Raw genomic sequence first — 21,600 nt, forward strand, 5'->3', positions numbered from 1 at the left:
CTCACTGTCAGAGCTCGCCCCTTCTGGTAGAGGCGCGTCTCCCTCAGCAGGGCCAGTGTTCTCTTGTCGCTGGGGATCACAGTTTTCTGCATGGTGTTGCCCCCAGGAAGATCTTCACCTGTTCCGGTTCCATTGAGGATTTCCCCCAGTGTATGGAGAATCCCAGCTTCGTTAGCGTCCTTGTGACCCGCTGTGCGTGTTCCTCGCATCTTTCGCATGAACTTGCTTTTATTAGCCAGTCGTCGAAATAAGGGTATAACATGAATCCCTTCCCTCTGCAGGTACGCCGCCACTGCCGCAAGGCATTTTGTGAAAACCCTTGGTGCGGACTTTAGTCCGAATGACATGGTTGTGAACTGGTAAATCTTAACAGATGTTTGTGCTGCCTGTTCATTGGGATGTGCAGGTAGGCGTCTTTGAGATCCACGGTAGACATGAAGTCTCCGTCTCTCATCTGAGGGAGTACCTCTTGTAGGGACGTCATTTTTAATTTTTGTGTCCTTATGTACTGGTTTAGGAACCGTAGATCCAGGATGGGTCTTAGTGTTTCGTCCACCTTTGGTATCAGGAAGTAGTTTGAGTACACTCCCTTGTTCCTTTCTTTGAATGGTACTGGTTCTATGGCCTCCTATTGGAGTAGCTCTTGTGCTTCCTCTACGAGTTGCACTAGCTCCTGTCCTGAGTGTTCCCTTCTCTTTGGTTTCCTGTTCGGTGGTTTCCTTTCCAACTCTATGCAGTATCCAAACTGTATGATGTTGAGTATCCATTTGTCTGTTATCTTTTTCCATTCCTGAAGGAAACGTCTCAGCCTGCCGCCTACTGGTGTTGCATGCTCGTTGGCGTTTGGTCTGTGTAACCCCCTCTTGTTGAATTTGTTGTGCTCTCCCCTCGGAGGGATCTTGTGGGTGAGCACGCTTCGCCGGGCGGAGTCACTTTGTGGCGGGTTGTTCTCCCCCTCTTAGTCTTTGCCCTCGTCCGTTCCCCCTACTACGAAAAGAATGGCCTGAGGCTGGTACTGCCAATTTTGTTTCTGCTGCCCCTGCTGGCCGTGATTGTCGCCCTGGTGGAATGTCTGGTGTGACGTTCCCGGCTGGTTTCCGCCCCTTCCGTATGGTCTCCGTGTTGGGGTACCTCTTCTCATCCCTCTGAATTGCAGGGTCCCCTTGGACCTTGCTATTTCGTTCTCCTTTTTGAGCTGGGTGAGTTTTGCTTCCACCGGGGCTCCAAACAGCGTTTCCCCGTTGAAAGGGGTGTTCAGGATGTTGATCTGGACTTCCGGCTTGAAGCCTGAGATCCTGAGCCAGGCCTGCCTTCTTTCCGTTATCCCTATTGCCATCAACCTGCTTGATGTTTCGGCTCCATCTAAGGCCGTTTTAAGGCAAGAATTTGCGATATTCTTCCCTTCCTCCACCAGGTGCGAGGCTCCTTGCTGGTATTGTTCGGGGAGGTGCTTGATTAACAGCCCCATTTCGTCCCAATGTTGGTATTGGTGTCTGTTCAGTAGGGCATTGGAGTTCTCCATGCGCCAGTGCATCGCCGCGTTTCTTTCAATCTTCCTCCCAGTCAGGTCCATCCTTCAGCTTTCCTTGTCTGGTGGTGGGTCAGAGGTTGCCGGGACATTAGCCCTTTTCCTGGCAGTTGACGCAATGATGGAGTCCGCTGTGACGGATCCCTTGATGTAGGAAGGGTCCTGTGAGGAGTGCTTATACTTCTTCTCCGTCCTAGGTGTGATGGACCTGCATGTTGCTGGGTCCTTGAACGCCTCTTTCCCCTGGTTCATGACACTTTGGAGCATGGGTAGGAACTGGCTCCTCGTTAGAATGGGGAGCAGTGTTTCGAGTAAAAAGTCTGCTTTAGGCTTTTCTTCCTCCAGCTTGACCCCAAAAGCTGCAGCTGCGCTTTTGATGACCATATTGTAGGCTCCAATGTAATCTGGCGGTGAAGGCCTCGAAGGGTAAGTCTCCACAAGCTCTTCCAGGTTTTTGGCGTCAAGGTCCTGCCACTCCAGGTCCTGTGTCGTCGACGGCGCCGAGCCATAGTTTGATTGTTGGTCATCATCTTCCTCTCCCTCATAGTATAGGTCCTCTTCTTCTTCTCCGGGAGTTTTTGACAGTTCTTCGGCGTCGAACTCTTCCTGTTCCTCGACGTCTACGATGACCGACGGTGGTTTCGTGGGAATCGTGAATTTTTTCATCTTTTCGTCAAACTCCTTTTTCCTTTGTAGGATGCTTTCCATTTCTGCCTTGAGCCTCCTCTTCTTCTTTTCCAGCTCTGAGGCCTGATCGGCGTCGAGCGCGGGTCTTTTCGCCGGAGCCGACGCGACCTTCTCCTTCGAAGTAGAGCGCCCCAGTTCTTGGCCTTGCTTCGACGACCTTGGCTTTTCGCCGGTCTTCGCCACCTGGGAGTCCTTTTTGAAGGATCCGCCGGGCCTTTCGTCCTTGGAAGTAGCTGCGGGTTTAAATTTTCGGCGCCGGTGCTCCTTTCGAGGACTTTGACTCTGTTTTTCGACAGTCTGACTCAGGCTTTCGGGGCCCTGTCGAGGGTTTAGTGTTCGACGTCTCTCCTACCTTATCAGACGTTTTCTTATCTGTCTCTGTGAAGTCATCTGGTCCCTCGGCGACGTGGTCTTAATCGTCGGTGGAGAGGCCCAGTTCGTACAGCGACGGGGCCTGTCCCTTGCCTTGCATGTTGTAATTGGCTCTACTCTGTCTCTCTCTAACCCGGAGTGTCTTCGGTGTGAAGGCGGAACAGGCTTTGCAGTCTTTGCTTTCGTGGTCGACTGGCAGGCAAAGATTGCAGACCGGGTGTTGGTACTTCAGCGCGTATTTATGGTGGCAGTTACGGCAGAATTTAAAGGGTATCTTGTCCATTCCTGCACTCAGTGTCCCTGAGTGCGCATTCTCCGTTGGACGTCAAAGATCTCGAAGTTCTCCTCCTTCGTCGTCCCGGCTTGTTGATCTTTCTTTCTGTAGTCTTCCTCAACTTCTTCTTCGATGAAACTCGTGCTTTTTCTTCTTTTCTTCCCAAAAACTCTGGAGCTTCACGGTGACGTTCCAGACCTAACGGCGGAAAAAAGAATCTGAAGATGGCGCCCCGAGGTGGGAGCTTCCGCAGGAAGCGTGCCGACGTCACGAGAGGTACACCAAATGGTGAGACGTCGACGCCCACCTGGGCTACAAAAAAAAATAAAAAAATTAAAGACAGACTACGATTCCAGACCCAACCACCAGACCGCGGAATAATGCACAGCATAGTGAATTAAGAAAGTTTCACACTGCAAAACTGATACTTCCAGCCACTGGTCTTAAATAGGTAAGCATCCAGGATGCTGTAAGGTAAATCTAGAAAAAAACAGATGGGATACATACCACAATCTCTCCAAATCGCTGAAAGAGTAGGCGTAGGTCATGATAAGTTGTCGTTTTCTCTAAGTTGCCAATGAAGAGTGTCCGTGTTGCTTTGGGGTGAAATTCGTCTATCCTTTCATCCAGAGGGCGAAATTCATTCTCGCTTTCAGTTTCTGTGGTTATTAAACAAAACAGTGTGCTTCCTTTAGAGTCAAACATTTGGTATGCTACTTTGTTAATGCTCAGAAACAGATGGCAGGGCAAGTGACAGGTCAGACTATCATTAAATCCTCCGCCCCTACTGCTCAGTTGAAATGATCACAATATACCATTGAGGAATGGGCAAAGTTGTGATACGCAATGGCGATTTTTTAAGACGACTGGGTGGAACCATATCAGTATACAGCAGGGACAGTGAAAGCAACTTAAAGTATAAGTGGATAGACCAAAGTAACATGAATGGTTGAAAGCATGAAAACCGATCGACAACTAGTTAAGAACATGTAACTTAACTGTAAAAGGCATTTGTTCATCAGAGGTAGCTTCATAAGCCCACACAATGAGTAGTCCCACCTGTGCGAGGCATCCCAGAACACATTTAAAACACACACAAACTCACTAATAAGGGCAAAATAGAACGGCCAAGTAAAAAAATGACATTTGCGCTCTGCTTGATCTTTTAGTAACAATTTGAAAGAAGAAATGAAAAATGGGACTAACACAAGGGAATTACTTTCCAAAGCCATTTTTCATTTTAAACTTTTTAAAACAGGAACAAAATGAAAGGGAACATGTAGACTTGAGGGGAGTAAAACTCTCCTCAATGTAGATCAGTAATCCCTATACAAAGCAAAATAAGCATTTACATTTATTTTTATGATCTACTGAAAGACAAAAAGGACATTACCACCAAGTCTAGATTTTCATTTCTAGGACAGCACTAAGGCGGGTGGATTACGGATTGCTCATCAGAGGTAGTAACACACAGCACCCGGGCTTTAAACTCCACACTGGCCCCCCACACCCCTTTTAAAGGCATCCTATACGCAGAAGCTGCATGCCTCAAAGGACCAGAAGAAATAACCACATCATCCCCACCACGACAGAAAGTATAGTTTACCTGTCGGTGTGGTTTTGCAGCTTGAATAATTTTCTAGATTCACATGCGGTGTATTATTCCGCCATCTAGTGGTTGGGTCCGAAATTGTTGTAAAAAACTTGCCCTTCTACTATTTTTAGGTCTCGCTGAGTCAGCGCGCATGCGTTGCTCGGAGAGACTTTAGAAGGTGAGTTTTCATAGTGCTGCTGGCTGGCGACAAGCTTGCGTTAACGCGAGCGTGCACGCGCGAACCACCAGCCTTCAGCAGCACTTTGAAAGCTGCGCATGCGCATACATTTACTATGCACCGGCGCTTTCATCATTATTACTTTTGCATTACCATTTATGTACACTGCCGGCCGCCCGCCCACCCGCCGTGCTTTGTTTAAGCAGTAAGATGTCCCAACACGTTTTAAAACATGGTAGATGATGCAACGCTTTTCAGCATAAATATGGCACTAGATATTATTTATTCACCTTTATATCGCTATTTCGGGAAATGTCACTCCGAAAATCTAAAATCACCGAGAGTACCAGTCTCCCCGACCTCATGGGTTAAATCTCTTTCATAACACGGAGCGAGGCACGCTCATGTAAAGGAAGATAACATCAGACGATTAATCCGACTTACAAGTCTTAGTAACTGACGCGGACCAATTGAGCGCCACATATGAGACCACAGCCACGCCCAAACAACGCATTTGGGACGGCTGCAGTCCGTTGTCAATATTAAGCTCCATTCAGCCCACGTGGGGATGCACCCGCCCTCCACCTAGGGTCGAGCTATGATTGGCGGCTGGAGGCTGCATCTTTGTCCATGCTCTGACTCGCCGACCTTAACGCTAGAAACGATCGGACACCGGAAACACTGCAGTGTGCGACGCTTCTCTCACAGATCCTAAAGCAGGTCGGGCACTTCTTACATATATGTATTGCCTCATTTTGGGACACCGGATCTTTCACCCTGGTAGACACTTATCTAGTTTTACTACCAATTATACCAACAAACCTAATTAAGAGCATTATATAACAAGCATTGGCACAGCCAATAGGTCTCACCTTTGGGACCTTATAAGTGTTTAGAAATGCAACAGTTGATGTTGTTGCACCAAGGATATTGTGCTGGATAACTAAACACTTATCAGGTCCCGAAGGAGAGATCTATTGGCTATGCCAATGCTTGTTGCGTTTGTTGGTGAGTGTCGACGGACCTCCATTTGGTGTCCCCTTGTGACGTCGTTGAGCTTCCTCCGGAAGCTCCCACCTTTGGTCGTCATCTTCAGATTATTTTTTCTTTCTTTGTTTTTTTCCCCCTCTTCCTCCTTTCATCTTCATTGGCGGAGGAGAGTGGGTTCGCTTGTTTAGCGAGAAAATTCTTCAAGCTGCAAAACTACACCAACAGATAAGACTATACATTTTGCGGCATGAATCTTTTCTGTATTTACATGCTGTGCATAGACTTTGTAGCGGTTTGTTACGACATTGATGCTTGAAGATTAGCAGTCATTTGTAAACAGATGTTGTAAGACCTTTTGACCCACTTGTGCTTCCTTGTTCATTTGAATATCTACACCATATTGTCTTGTGAACATGTGCACTCATGACCATGTTGCTGCCATAAAAATGTCTTGTTATGGCGTATTTACTAGGAAAGCAACAGTGGCTCCTTTCTTTCTGGTTGAATGTGCTCCATGAGTGTGCTATGTTTACCCCGCATTCTTGTGACACAACTGAATAGTTTGAGCTTTCCACCTAGCGATTGTGTTCTTGGTAATTGGTCTTCCTAGAAAACTCTTTGCAAATGACACGAAGAACTGCTTTGTCTTCCTGTTTGCCTTTGTCTTTTTAATGTAATACATTACCGCATGTCTTGCGTCTAAAGTATGTGATATCCTTTCTGCGTGCATCTTTGGTTTCTCAAAGGAATTTGGTATCTGTATACTTTGATACCAGTGGAATTGGGAGATAACCTTTGCTATGAACTGCGGGTAGGTTCTCATGACAATCCTGCTTGAGTGTACTTGGAAATATGTTTCTTGTATCGTGAGTGTTTGAATTTCACAAACTCTGCATAGTGAGGTAATGGCCACTAAAAAGGCAGTCTTTAGCGTGAGCATTTGCAATGCAGCTTTGTGTAAAGGTTTGAATGGTGCCTTACTCAGTTGTGTGAGCACTACATTCAAATTCCACGTGGGTGCGGGTAGCTTCTTTGGAGGTGCAATTCGCTTTGCTCCTTACAGGAACCTCTTAATGGCTGGCATTGTGAAGAAACTTCTCCAAATTTGGCCCCTTGTGTACGCCACTATTGCTGCCAAATGAAACTTAAAGGATGCATATGTCAGTTTAAAGTTTAGAAGATGTGTTAAATTATCTCTAGTGTTCTTTCTTAATAATCCTCCATTTAGCCACCAAAATTAGTATATTTTTCATTTTCCTATGTAACACTTTCTAGTTGTTGACTGTCTTTCCTCTTTTAGGACAGCCTTTGTATTCTCTGGTAACTTTAGTTGTTCAAATTCTAAGTCTCCAGGAGCCATGCTATTGTGCTAATCTTGAGAGTAGAAGAGACTGTGTCCCTCCCTGTTTGTTGATATAAAACATGGTGGTTGTGCTGTTCGTTTGAATCCATATTGTTTTTACCCACAGTTCTTTCCGAAAGGCTTTTAAGTCTAGGAATAGTCTACAGTTTCAGGACTTTGATACGTTGTACTGCATCCTGTTCTTTCCAGACTCCCCTTGCTATGAGATTGTTCATATGTGCTTCCAAACCCATCTATGAATCAACTGTCGTAATGGTCACTGAAGGAGTTGGTTGTGGAAATGTTTTCCCTGGTGTCAAATGTGACCTATTCCATCACGCCATCTCCTATTCTGCATAACAACCACCAGATCTTCCCAACTCCTTGGTTGACCATTACCATTGGTTTTGTTGCCATTCCTGCAAAGGTCACTTGTGAAGTCTGGTGTTTAGTATCAAAGGGATGCAGGAAGCCATCATTCCTAATAACTTCCCACCTTCCTCACTGCCAGAGGTTGCACCCTGCCAAAATATGTGTATCCTTCAACAGTGCCACTGTTCTCTTATTGCTGGGAAACAATGTTTCTTGGATTGAATTAATCCTTGCCCCCAGAAACATCTTCTATTGTTCTGGTTTGGGAGAGGACTTCTCCATTTTTATTGAGAACCCTCAGCCAGTTTATATTACTTGCAGAATGCGTTCTTTGCATTTATTGTGCGAGTTTGCCCTTACAAGCCAGTCGTCTAGGTAGGGATAAACGTGTATGCATTGTCTCCGTAAGTGTGCTGCCACTGCTGTTGGGCACCTTGTAAATAATCTTGGTGCAGATTTTATACCGAATGCCAGCACCTTGAACTGGGAGTGTCTTGCCTACCAAAAATCTAAGGAATCTTTTGTGGCATGTAGTCACTAGAATGTGTAAACGAGCATATTTCAAGCAAATTGCTACCATGTAATCTCCTACTTGCAATTGTGCTATCACCTCTCGAGTGGTCATCTTGAACTCTGTGTCTTTATAAATTTGTTTAGAAACCTCAGGTCCAGAATTGGCCGCACTGTTCCATCTACCTTTGTAGTAAAAAAATATGTTGAGTAGTTTCCTTTGTTGATTGCTATCTTTGGCACTAGTTCTAATGCATCTTTTGCTAACATTTCTTCTACTCCCTTGAGTAGACCTGATGGTTCCTCCTTTGAATGCACCTCTCTCTTTGGCCGCTTGCATGGAGGTGCTTTGTCTAATTCCATGCAACATTCGTATTGTATTATGTTTAAAACCCATTTGTCTGAAGAATGGGTATTCACAAACATTTTGCCAGGGGTCGAAAAGTTTGGTCTTTGGTGTGAGAGAGGACCGCACAGATGCCAGCGGGAAGTGGGGGCATAAAGTGAGTGTAGGGAAAGCGAAGCATTGTATTGGCTGAAGTAAATTGCGCAACATGAAACCAGAAAACCAGGGATGAATGCCGGCTTCCCCACTTGACCAAATTGTGTGATGCTGGGCAATTATTTTATTTCGATTTCCCTGCTTTTTCTTAGTTATCACATATAAGAGGACCTCCCAATATTGGACTTCAGGAGTATTGTACAAAACCTTCTCCTGTGTCTGGATGTAATCACTAATGGCATTGTTGTCGGGTTGTAGGGCTGCGGGGGTCATGAACGTTTCTAAATTCACGTTTGAAAATCATCACTTTAAAAAAAAAAAAAAAACTTCTGAATGCACTGCTATAATCTTATTTACCGAGGTGAAATGGTTCTACAGATTAATGAAGGAAAACGCTACTTACCCAGTATGTATCTGTTCTTGGCATGTAGAGCTATAGAGTCACATGCTTTGCATAGCCCGCCATTTAGTGTCGGGTCCGGATGTTTGCACTTTGTTTTTGTTCGAAGATGTCTTTTCCAGTCACAAGGTAGGTGACTCCTCCTTTCGGTGATGGTGCGCATGGGCGTCGGCTCTATTGTTAGATTGTTTGCAACAGAGGGTGATAATGGAGTTAGTAAGAGTAGTAAGAGATGTCCATGTAGGTACGTATCTAAGTAAGATATTACTGCAACAGGTATAGGTACCCGGGGAGGCAGGTGGGCGCATGCGACTCTACAGCTCCACATGCAGAGAACAGATGCATACTGGGTGTGTAGCATTTTCCGTCCCAGGCATGTGAGCTGTAGCTCACATGCTTTGCATAGACTATACAGCAGTTATCTACCAAAGCGGTGGCTAAAAAACAAGTTACTTACCATTAAACTCTGGTTTTCCAGTACTGATATCTTTTATGGATTCACATGCTTGAATCTTCCCGTCGTCATGGTGGGAGTCCTACAGTAACAGTAGAAATAGTGGTACTGAATACATGACATAGACCTCAATAGGGAGAAATTAAATTGAGCACTCTATCAACCTCATTTTAGAACATCCAAAGTTCAGCCAATCACAGCAGAGACCTCAGAGTAACCCTCTCCACAGAGCCGCCACCACAACTCAGATTTTGAGCACAAGTGTGAAAATATATATATATATACACAACTCTGATGTAGAATGGTGAGCCTAACTGGGGAGGAGGGCGGGTCACATGTGAACCTATGAATGATATCAATACTGGAGAACCACAGTGTACAGGTAAGTAACTTGTTTTTTTCTCCAGTATCGTATCCTTTATAGATTCACATGCTTGAATCAGATTAAAGAGCAGTACAGTGAAAAATAGAAGTAACAATGAAGGCGAACAATCCCACCATGACAGTACCAATATATATATATATATATATATATACACACACACACACACACACACGCGCGCACACACACACACACACACACATAACTTACCTGTAACTTTGGTTCTCCAGTATTGGTAACTTTCATAGATTCCCGTAGCTTGTATCATTCCCAGTCGTCGGAATGGGAGTCTCGGTAAAAAAAATAACATAGCAGTAGGTACAAAAAAAAAAGAAGAAAGTCCTAGGCCTCATCACATTTTGTAGCATATCCACCTCTTTTTGTAAAAGAGACCAAAATAATGCAACAACCAATCAGAATAGCCTCACCCCACAGAACCTTCCTGAGAGAACCTCAGAGCCTCAGATTTTCGTAGCCGTTGTGTAACAGTATAACAAAACATGCTGAAGGCTGAGCTTTCTCAGGGGAGGAGGGTGGCCGCATGGGAATCTATGAAAGTTACCAATACTGGAGAACCTAAGTTACAGGGAAGTAACTTGTTTTCTTACTCCAGTATTGGAACTTTCATAGATTCCCATAGCTTGTATCAGAGTAGCTAGCAGTCAGAAGCACATTTTGCTCTCTCCTTATATTAAAAAACAGTGCATTAACGTTTAAGAATAAAAGTAAATATACATATAATTCCAAAACCAAAATGTGCCAATAACAAGAAAGGAAGGAGGGAAGAAAGGAAAGCTCACCACTCAATGGAAGAGGTTCCTCCGGACTGCCTGGCCTACAGCCATGTCTTAATGTGTCGAGGCCTCCAGGCAGTAATGTCTTGTGAAGGTGTTCGAGCTGCTCCAAGTTGCAGCCCTGCAGATATCTTTGATCTGGACCCCAGCAAAGAGGGCCGTAGAGGAAGCCATGGAACTTGTAGAATGTGCTCGGACTCTACCCTCCAGGTTTTTGCCCGCTGTTGAATGACAAAAACTTATGGCACTGGCCACCCACCAAGCAATCCCATGCTTGGACAGGGGTAAGCCCTTGCGGGGAGCGCTAAACGATACAAACAGTTGAGAAGATTTTCGGAATTCCTTAGTACAGTCCAGATAGAACTTCAAACATCTCTGCACATCCAGAGAGTGGAGTGCTCTTTCTGCCGGCATAGAGGGCTGAGGAAAGAAAGCCTTAAGGATCACCCGCTCATTTAAATAAAAGTCCGAAGGCACCTTAGGTATGAACCTTGGGTTAGTCCTTAGGATCACTGTATTTTTCTTGAATTGCAGAAATGATTCCTGGATTGTCAGAGCCTGTAATTCACCCATTCTTCTTCCAGAACTGAGAGGTAGGAGAAGCACCACCTTCCAAAAAAGGAATTTCAAATCTGCTCGATGAATCTGCTCAAAGGGGTGCTTCATCAGCTGGGTGAGAACCAAATAGAAAATGCCACATAGGAGACGGAGGCCTCACTGGAGGAAAGACTCTAAAGAGGCCTTTGAGGAACTGCTTGACAATCCTGGCTGACCAAAGAGAAGGTCCAGATGTGGTGCGTCTATAGCGAGAAACTGCCGCCAAATTAACCTTTATGGATGAATGAGCCAGCCACGCTTTAGCCAAAGACATGAAATATGGAACAACTTGGTGAAGTTGAGATGAGAAAGGGTCGAAACCCTCCTGCTGACACCAGATGCAGAATCTCTTCCATTTTAAACGGTATGTCTTATTAGTAGAAGGAGCTCTGGCCTGAGAGCGCACATCCTTAATCTCCTCCGAGAGATCCAGCCCAAGAAAATCTCGCTGCTCAGCAGCAATGCTGTTAGGTGTAAGGAGCGAGTGTCCAGATGTCAGATCTGGCCCTGGGACATCGTGAGAAGGTCTGGGACCATCCGTAGCAGCCGTGGAGGGACCAGGGAGAGGAGATGAAGTCCCATGAACCAGAACTGCCTCGGCCAAGCTGGAGCTATTAAGACCATCTTGCACGGTTCCGGTTGATCTTCCGGAGTACTCTGGGTATTAATGGAATGGGGGGAAAAGCGTAAACAAATGCGCCTGACCAGGCTATCGAAGGCGCATTCCCCAGCGATCCGTGATGGTGTAGCTTGCCGACATAAAACTGGCATTTTTTGTTCTCCAGGGTGGCAAAGAGGTCTATTGAAGGTCTGCCCCACCGGTGAAAAATTTCCTGCAAGACAGTCTGGTTCAGTTCCCATTCGTGGCTGACTGACGACAGCCTGCTGAGCATGTCCACCTTTTCATTTAGTATTCCTAGAAGATGTTCTGCCTTCTGAGATATCCTGTGAAGGATAGCCCACTTCCAAATCCTCTGGGCTACCTGTGACAACGGAAGAGATCTGGTACCCCCTTCTCGGTTTATGTAGTGCATGGCTGTGGTGCTGTCCGTGCGGACGAGAACCGTCAATCCCTGCAGCCGTGGAAGAAAAGCCAGTCGAGCCAGATGAATCGCCCCGAGTTCCAGGAGATTGATATGAAGAAGGCAGTGCTGTGGCAGCCAATGACCGCTTACATGTAAATCCTGTAGCACCGCGCCCCAGCCTTCCAGCGAGGCATCCGTAGTCACAACCCGAGGAGCTGGCTCGATTCCGAAGGATAGATCTTGGGATATATTCTGCTCCTTCGTCCACCACAAGGCGGCCTTTTTCATAGCTTGAGTGATTAGCAACTTGTCGAAGGATCCGTCCACTTGTTGCCATTGTAGGTCGAGCTGTTCCTGAAGTGGACGCATCCGTAACCTGCAGTGAGGTATTAAAGGAATGCAAGAGGAAATTGTTCCTAGCAGGGATTTGTAATGGCAAACTGAAAGATACTTTCTTCTCAACAGCTGAGCCATGGACATCAGTTTCTCTTGCCTTTCGAGGGATGGAGAAACCTTGGAGAGACGTGTCCAGAATGGCTCCTAGGAATCGTGCTTCCTTGGACGGGCAGAGAGATGACTTCTTCCTGTTGAGAATCAGGCCCAGATTGCTGAACAGACGCGTACATGCATCACCTGTTTCTTCCGCTGTCTGTCTGGATGGGGCTTCAGCAACCAGTTGTCCAGGTATGGAAAGATTTGAAAATGCTGCTTCCTCCACATCAACCCTAATCCCACTCTATTCTATGAGCGCATCCTCCTACCTCCTCTCAGAAGGCTCAAAAGTGATGTGAAATACTGGCACTCCCTGCCCCCGACGTTGCTGGGCCTAGCGGCATAGTTTTAGATGATGGCCCTCCCCAGATTCTTATATGCCCTCCAGAATACAACTACCCCGTCCCTCCCTCATATTTTAAGTCCATTGAAGCGGATGTGAGCCTCCTCCTCTGGGACGGACGACCTCCTCGCATAGCAATGGCCAAACTCACTAGGGGATGGTACGACGGCAGGATTGCCCTGCCTAATGTGAAGTGGTACTATTGGGCCTCCCAACTTATAATAGTGAACCAGTGGCTCCACGCCCCGCAGGATGAGCCGGCCTTACGGCTTGATAGGCACACCCTTGGCACGGATGGACTACTAGGGGCGCTATATAATAAGGCCAAGGTATGCACTCTATTTGGCCCCACTGCACACACGATTCACACCTGGTACATGGCACAGCGCATGCTTAGTTGGGACGGGGTAATCACCCAACATACGCCACTATGGGACACCCCTAGATAGGGTAAGCTCCGGAATAGCGAAGGCTTTGATCGTTGGGACCTCATTGGAATCTCCAGGGTGGGAGACTTGTGGAGGAAGGGAGAAATGGTGACATTTGCTCAGCTGCAAACATACCACATGGCCGACTCGGAACAGTTCCGCTACTTACAAATCAAACATGCACTCACTAAGACCTTGACCCAAGGGGACGACCTCCCAGAGTCCTCACTGTGAGAAAGTGCCATCTTTCTTGCATGGTATGCCCCCACTTTTTGCTAAATTGCTGAATGTACTTCGATTGAGTGTACCCTGGGTTCCTGCCAATCAGGTGCCCAGGGCCTATGTTCCTTCCTTAAACCACACAAACTCCAAATTGGCAAACCCTAGCCACATGTCAGCCCCTAGTAAATGGTACCCTAGGTACCCAGGGCCTTGTGGCCAGTGAAGGCCTCTAAGGGCTGCAGCACTCATTGTGCCACCCTCAGAGGCCCTGTACCCTTACACACACACTGCCCTTGCAGGCTGAGTGTCTGGGTGCAGGACAAAACAAAGTCGACATGGCACACATCACTGTGTGCCATGCCCATCACCTACACTGCCAAGGCATATGTCAGCCACCCCTCTAGCTGGGTGCATTACACCTATGGTGTGGGCACAGGAGCAGGAGCCCTGTGCCCCTACAGTACCCGGGTACATTCCTGGGCACTGTAAGTGCAGTGCTGTCAGTTAAGAGTACATGGTGCTGAGAGCTTGTCAAACACGAGCTCCACAGCACCATATTGGCAACACTGAAGCCTGGGAAGTTTGGTATCAAACTTCTCAGCACATTGAACCCACACTGATGCCAGTGTAGGATTTAATGTACTAAGCACCCCAGAGGGCATCTTAGAGATGCCCCCTTACAGCTAACTTACAATCCACGTCTGCTCTGAGGCTGCCCAGGCTGCCACACAGCAGACACGTTGCTGGACCCCTGGGTGGGAGAGCCCCTGCTCTCCCGGGCCTGCAACAATGCACATCCTGGGTGAGGTGAGAAATCTCCTCCCCCAGGATGAGCAAAGGGAAGCTTCAAAGGCAGGCCGCCATTTGGAGTTTCCCCAGGCCACTGCAACCCCCCACTCTGGCGGGAAGCTTGGCCGGAAACCCCATACAAGGACAGGGGATGTGCCAGCCTGCCCACCCCACCCCTCAGGTGGGGGAGGCGAGGTGAAGCACATCTCCGGGCTCTCGCCATCTTGAAGATGGGAGGCCCTACCCTATCAGGATTAGGCTACTGCCCCCCTCCCACAGGAGAGAGGCAGGATAGAGGGTGTACCCACCCCAGGATGAAGACCCATTGGTCCCTGGCCTTCACCTACCTGTAACGCCCCTAAATCTAGTATTTAGGGGCCCCCTGAACCTTCCTTCCTCAGATTCCAGATAGAAAATTACAAGAAGAGCAAGAAGAACGAAGACCTGCCCTGCAGCTGCTAAAAAGAGGAAAAGACACCAACTGCTTAGGCCCCAGCCCTACCGGCCTGTCGACTCTCGAACCTGCACCAGCGCGGCATCTCTCGTGGCCAGCAACCTCACCAACCCCGGAGGACCTGGCTACCTTTTGGCTCTAAGCCCCTGGGACTCCCATGAGTAGAGGCTCTACTCAAGAACCCTATTTTTAACCCCTGGCAGCAGCCCAGAACCGCGGACCCAACACACTCGGCACCAGCCAAGCCTGGCCAGTGCCGGAGTGGACAAAGACCCTGAGGGCGACCCCACGGCGACTGTGACCCCGAGTCCAGCACCCAAGGACCCCCCTCGACATCCTGGAGGAAGCCTGCAGCCTCAGAACCAAGTGCCACCCCAACCGCGATCAACCAGAGGGTAAGATTCCCAACGTCAAAAGGCACCCCTGCACCCGGCGCCCTGCGGCCCCCTGTGCCCAATCCCGGGGTACCCACCTAACCTACAACTACCCAACTTACCTCTCGAAGTGGTGGTGGCACCTGAAACATCCTCGTCCCCGAGCCTGCAGCCTTTTTCCAAACCGGAACATTCCCATTGATTTCCATTGAGCGCCCGAAGGCTCAAAAGCACCCTGCACCCAGCCGCCCGAGTGGCTCTGGCAGTGCCCTCTCTACACTAACCTACTTCCCCACTTGCCCTGAGTAAGTGACCAGGAGCCCAGCTCCCACAGCCGCGTGGCTTGCCAGACAGCAGCCACCAACCAAGGCCCCCCTATCCCTCATAGGATAACATTGGGCCTAACTCTCTCTGCACCCGGCCGTCCTGAAACCGCTGAGGGTGAACCAACTGTACCTACCTAATACTGGGGGACCCCTGAGTCCATGCCCGGAATTTCAACTCTGCCAGTCGAGTACTTAACCTTAAACCGCTAACTTCATTTTCCTCATAGGGTAACATTGACTGGCTTTTTCTTCAAAAATCTTCTAAGTGTGAACTTTTCAAAACTGCAAAAATTCACCAAAAATCAGCCAAGTGACAAAAACGAATTTACTCACCTGCTCCTAGGTGAGCTCCCAGTGCTGGATCTTGGTGCCCAGCCCTGACCCTGAAAAGTGTTCACAACTATACTTACCTCTAACTCATTTTTCTCCCATAGGAAACCATTGTCTGCTTTTCTGTGAAATTTCTTCCAAGTGTCTATTTTTGCAAATTTGAAATATTCTTTTAAAATCGTACCATTTCTGCAAACGAAATTACTTACCTGCTTTTGATAAGGACCCCAGTCCTGGGTCTAGGTACCCAGTCCTGGATTACTAAAGTAACGATAAAGTACTCTACCTGCAATTTGAATCTCTTGCCATAGAGATCCATTGAATGTTTTCTTTGAAATATTTTCTAAGTGCTAACTTTTGAAATAGCTAAATATTATTTAAAAATCATTACAGTTATTAAGTCGACTTTCATCACTTGATTCTTAATACTGACCCCAGGCTGGTTCTAGGAGCCAGACCTGGAATTCCAAAAGTAATCTGAAAAGTAATTTATTACAAATAACCTGAATTTACGATTGAGCTCAATGCATTGTTATGTTTAGGAAATAGGATTGTTTATTGCAACCAACTGTGACTGTTTACACAAATTTATTGCTTGAAACAAAAGTATTTATATTCAACCTCTCATTCTGAGAAAGTATATTTTTACCCCCTTTGTGGTTCTAAAAATAAAACAAGCATATATTTTATATATATAAACCATTGGCCTAGAGTTCAGTTATTGAGTGTGTGAAACCATTTGCGGACTGAGTGTGTACAATAAATGCTTTACACTGTCCTCTGGTACTGCCTTACTGCTCGACCAAGCTACCACTTTTGAGAGTAAGGTCATACCTAACTTTGACCTCTATCAGCCTCTGGGGGACTGTGGACTCTGTACACCCTGTACCTATTAGGGAACAGTATATACAGAGCCACTTTCTCACACTCACCTCTTGAGGACCGCCTCCTTACAGACCACCTCTCCAAAAATGCCATTTCCCTCACCTACCGCAAACTGATAAACAATCAGAAAGACCACACACACCCTCAGAGTGAGGTGGCAGGCAGAATTGGGGGATCTAGACAATCAAGATTGGCAAGAGGCTCCGGCATCCCCGCGGGAGGTGGAAATCCCGTCCCATCTAAAACTTGTGCAATTAAAAATACTGCGTAGAACATACTATACCAGAACAATGCTTCACAGGATTGGGAGGGCGGAGACGCTTTTCTGCTTACTGGGATGTGGACAATTAGGCACGTTTCTGCACACAATATGGGACTGTCCCATTATAGCGCAATTCTGGGAGGCAGTCATGGCTACCATCACCCGAGTAAGTGGAGTGGAGGTCCCCAGGGATCCCCGGTGCTGCCTTCTCACCATATGGGAACCTACAGACCTTAATCACACGGCGCAGGCTTGGGCGACGCTGGGGATTACAATAGCTAAGCGCAACATTGCACAGTGCTGAGGAGCACTGGCAGCCCTCATGCACCAGCACTGGTGCCACGATCTAGATAAGGCCATGGTGGCGTTGACGGAAGTATTTATCCACAGAGGTTGTCCTCGAAAGTGGACAAGAGTATGGGGCAGATGGAACACTTTGAGGTAATATTTGCTCCCCCGCCACCGGAAGACTGCGACACAGATCTGAGTGACTAATCCATAATAGCCCACACGAGAGACCGTGGAGACGCCCAGAGGGTATAAATTGAACTCTCAGAGGAGTGGGTAATGAGACAATGTACCAAATGTGTACTATGTATTGATTAACGCACTACCTGATGCATGTATACAACATGATTTGCAATTGTCTGATGCAATCAGCAAGGTTTCTTTTAAAATTCAATAAAAATGTTAAAAAAAAAAAAGAAAATGCTGCTTCCTGAGGAAGGCTGCCACCGGCGCTAGTGCCTTGGCAAAGATCCTCAGAGCAGACTGAAGTCCAAAAGGTAGAACCTTGAACTGAAAGTGGCTCTTGCCTACTGTAAACCGTAGAAACCTCCTGTGGGCTGGATGAATGGGTATGTGAAAATAGGCATCCTAGAGATCGAGTGGCCATAAAATCCCCAGGGTTGAGTAGACGTAAAATGTCCTGGAGAGACGCCATCCGAAAGAATTGTTTTGAGATAGGTGTTTAGCTCCCTGAGATCTAAAATGGGGCGCCACTTCTCCGGCATCTTCTTGATCAGAAAAAATCTGGAGTAGAAACCCTCTTCCATCTGAGACAAAGGGACCGGCTCTACAGCCCTTTTGAGGTGCATCTGATGAACTTCGAGCCGCAGAAGATGCAGATGTTTCGAAGGCATGGCGGCAGGGGGCTTGGAAGGTGGAAGATGTACAAATTCCAGCGTATGGCCACATTGAATGATGCTGAGTACCCAGCGGTCTGATGTAATCCGTCGCCAGTTGTGGACGTATTGAGATACCCTGCCCCCCACAGATGTTGTCGTGGAGGAGGGTACAGCAGGAAGAGCCAGTACGCCACTATTGACGCTTAGAGGTGTCACGCGCCTGGTGATTCTGTTTCCTTCTAGAGTTAGACCTAGAGAAAGAAGAGGTCTGGCCTTGTCTTTGATAGTAAGATGGACGATAAGACTGGAGGCGCTGAATTATAAGAAGGATACCGTTGCTGCTGGCATGAACCCCTGTTGGTCGTAGTACTCCTTCCTCTGGCTCCACGGAAAGGAACCTTCTGATATTGTAGGGTTCCTAAGGATCTTGCTGTCTCCGTATCCTTTTTGATGTTTTGGAGGGCATCATCAATATGTTTACCGAATAATGCCTCCCCATCAAACAGAAGGTCCAGGATTTTGTTCTGGACCTCCGTCCGGAACCATGTCGCCTTCAGCTAGCCTTGGCGACGAAGAACAGCTGTGCCTGCAAGCGAACGGAAAGCCGTCGTGGCAATGTCCATTGCGAAGTCAATAATCTCAGCTGATGGGACCTCTCCCTCCTGCAAGATTTTACTTCCACTTTGTTTTCCTGAGGCAGCTGGTCTAGATATGGTGAGAGGTCACACCACATCTGACGATCATATCTGCCAAGTATTGCCAACGCATTCGCCGCTCTAGTCAAAAGACTTGCCATCGAGGAAAATCTTTTCCCAGAATTGTCTAGGCGTCTGCCTTCCTTATCCGGAGGAGTATTAAGATGCGCAGAAGGATTACGTGATTTTTTCTGAGCCGCCTGAGATATCACTGAATCCGGCTTCGGTTGACCTATTAAGGATGCTGGACTGTCCTCAGGGGCCTTGTATTTTTTCTCCAGACGCGGCAAGACTGTAATGACAGTAGCCGGATTCTTCATTGCCTTAAGACCTTCATCCCAGAAATGGCTGACAATAGGAATGGAGCGGACCATCTTCCTATAAGGTTCTTTGAAATCATAAAGAAAACATTCAGTTTGAACTGAAGGCATGGGAAGTTTAAATCTGCTTGAAGCTCTTTCCATCAAGTTATGAAACCCCCCCAATGTCAGCCGGGGGAGAATCCGCTGTATCCGGTGTTGGAGAAGCTTGGTCCGGTATTACAATCATACCACTCAGTACCCTGGTCCGGCCTAGTGATATCGCCCTGATCCTCATCTGAGGAATTAATCCGCAACTCTGGAACCATCGGAGGTATGACTGGACTGGTTAATTGAGGCTGTGAAACCATCTGGGACAATGGTCTTGGCGAAGACACAGAACGAGCCGGCGGAGCAGAAACAGTCTGCGTCAAAGGAAGTGAAGGAGGAGGTTGCTGGGAGAATCACCTCCTATAGTCCTGCAACACGTCTTGAAGATCAATCAAGAGGGAAGAAGGTACAGAAACCATCTCCTGTCTAGTGTCTTCCTGACGTTGAAAAGGGTGATGATATGAGTACCCATGAAGGTATTCACCTTCAGAATAAGTCTCCTGGCACTTGACTAAAAGCTGTGAGGGGCTATTGGCATAGCCAAAAGAATCATCCTCAGAATCGTCTTCCTCCTCCAGCAACAGCACGGGAGGCAGAGGGGTAACCCTTCTTGGAGAAGTCATGTCCGGCGTGATTCTCGTCAAAGAAATGGTGATTTTCTCCGTCGACGAAGACTTCAGCGGCGGTACCGTCGACGGTGGAGAAGGAAAAGAAATAGTCGTTGACTAGGTCGTCGACGGAAGACCCACCGACGATGAGCATATAGTCGACGATGAGAAGGGCGTCGTCGACGAGACCGTCGACACTCCCGCTGTTGTCGTAGTCACCGTCGTAGTTGTTAAAGCTCTCGTCGCATCATAGTAGTTGCATCTATCGTCGTCAGCTTCATCGACGTTGAAGGAATTGTCATAGTCACCGACGAGCCCGTCGACACCAGCATCGACGGATGGAGACTTGAAGGCACCGTCGACGAGCCCGTCGACGGTGGCACTGTTTTAACTTGTACCTTTGAAACCTTCGTCGACGGAGTCTTTCGCAGCGTCGTCTACTATTTACTATTCTGGTCAGACCTCAGATGACAGAGAAGAAGGCTTTTTAAAAGGTTTATCAGTCTTTGCCACTGCTCCTGCTGAAGGTAGTCCTTCCCTCTCCTTTGCACCATCGTGAGGAGATTCGCTAGGACTCCGGCTCCAAGACTCACGGGTGGTCTTTATTGAGGCCTTTGCGTGACGGTCTGTAGATGGTGAAGGGGAAGCCCTACCCCTCTTCACTGACCTTCTGGACGAAGTGGCAGATGACGAATCTTCGCTGTTGCTTGACAGCGTTTCCTTTCTTGACTTCAGCTTGTGAAGCCAGGTGAGAAGGCGACCCTCACGGTACCGGAGAATCTTTGTGGAAAAGGTGCGGCAGATCTTGCAGTCCTGTGCCTTGTGGACCGGATACAGGCAGTAGATGCAGTCTTTATGCCTGTCCTCCACATACAAACTTTTCTTGCCACAGGTGGAACAAGCCTTAAAAAGGGCTTTTTCTCCTTGTCAGACATTCCAAAAGAAATAGCAAACAATTCTGAAGAAAAAACTGCTGAAAAAACAGTAGAATAGAGTTGAAATGAGCAGAGCTCAAAGGAGACTCCCCAAGCACACCGTGCGGTAGAAAATCTGAGGCTCCGAGGTTCTCTCAGGAAGGTTCTGTGGGGTGAGGCTATTCTGATTGGTTGTTGCATTATTTTGGTCTCTTTTACAAAAAGAGGTGGATATGCAACAAAATGTGATGAGGCCTAGGCCTTTTCTTCTTTTTTTGTATCTACTGCTATGTTAGTTGTATTTACCGAGACTCCCATTCCGACAAAGTGGAATGATGCAAGCTATGGGAATCTATGAAAGTTCCAATACTGGAGTAAAAACAGAATTCTCTTAATGCAAGTAGAAAAATAGCAATCAAATGGGTATACAAGAATAAACACAATAAGTAAATAAAGAAATCAGGATGGCACAAGCCTCCTACCTTAGGCAAAGAGATGACAAAGAACTGCTTGTCCCACGGCTATATCTGCCTTCCGCCAACCATCTAGGCAGTAATGTTTTGTGAACGCGTGCATTCTCGCTCACCTTGCTGTCGTGCATATGTCAGGGAGAAGCCCCTGGAAACAGGGATGAAGAAGTTGCAACCTTTCTCGTCGAATGGGCGTGCATCCTTGCAGGTAATGAATGTCCAGCCTTCTCATGGCAGAAGGCAATAGCTAAAGTGACCCCACGAGCAATACTGGCCCTAGTTAGGGTGAGTCCCTTCCTGGGTGCAGAATAAGAAACCAGCAACTAAGAAGACTTACAAAAGGATTTTGTCTTTTGCAGGTAAAATTTTAAACAGCGTTTGACGTCCAGAGAATGGAGAGTTTTCCGCCACCGAGGACGGATTTGGAAAAAATGTAGGCAGAATTATAGGCTTGCTGAGGTGATAAGACA

At 47.3% G+C, this 21,600-nt stretch overlaps 1 protein-coding gene across 6 annotated transcripts in view; it reads right to left on the reverse strand.

Moving 5' to 3' along the window:
• The window catches only part of SPEN (spen family transcriptional repressor), a 392,229-nt gene that overhangs the window by 200,654 nt on the left and 169,975 nt on the right, over positions 1–21,600 (reverse strand). For all 6 annotated transcript variants that reach the window (XM_085609027.1, XM_085609026.1, XM_085609025.1 and 3 more), the window contains exon 6: positions 3,369–3,520. In XM_085609027.1, coding sequence (XP_085465153.1) covers positions 3,369–3,520 — 152 coding nt within the window. The remainder of the gene's footprint in view (positions 1–3,368; positions 3,521–21,600) is intronic.

The sequence above is a fragment of the Triturus cristatus genome, chromosome 1_2, assembly GCF_964204655.1.
Source record: "Triturus cristatus chromosome 1_2, aTriCri1.1, whole genome shotgun sequence".
Classification (NCBI taxonomy): Eukaryota; Metazoa; Chordata; class Amphibia; order Caudata; family Salamandridae; genus Triturus; species Triturus cristatus.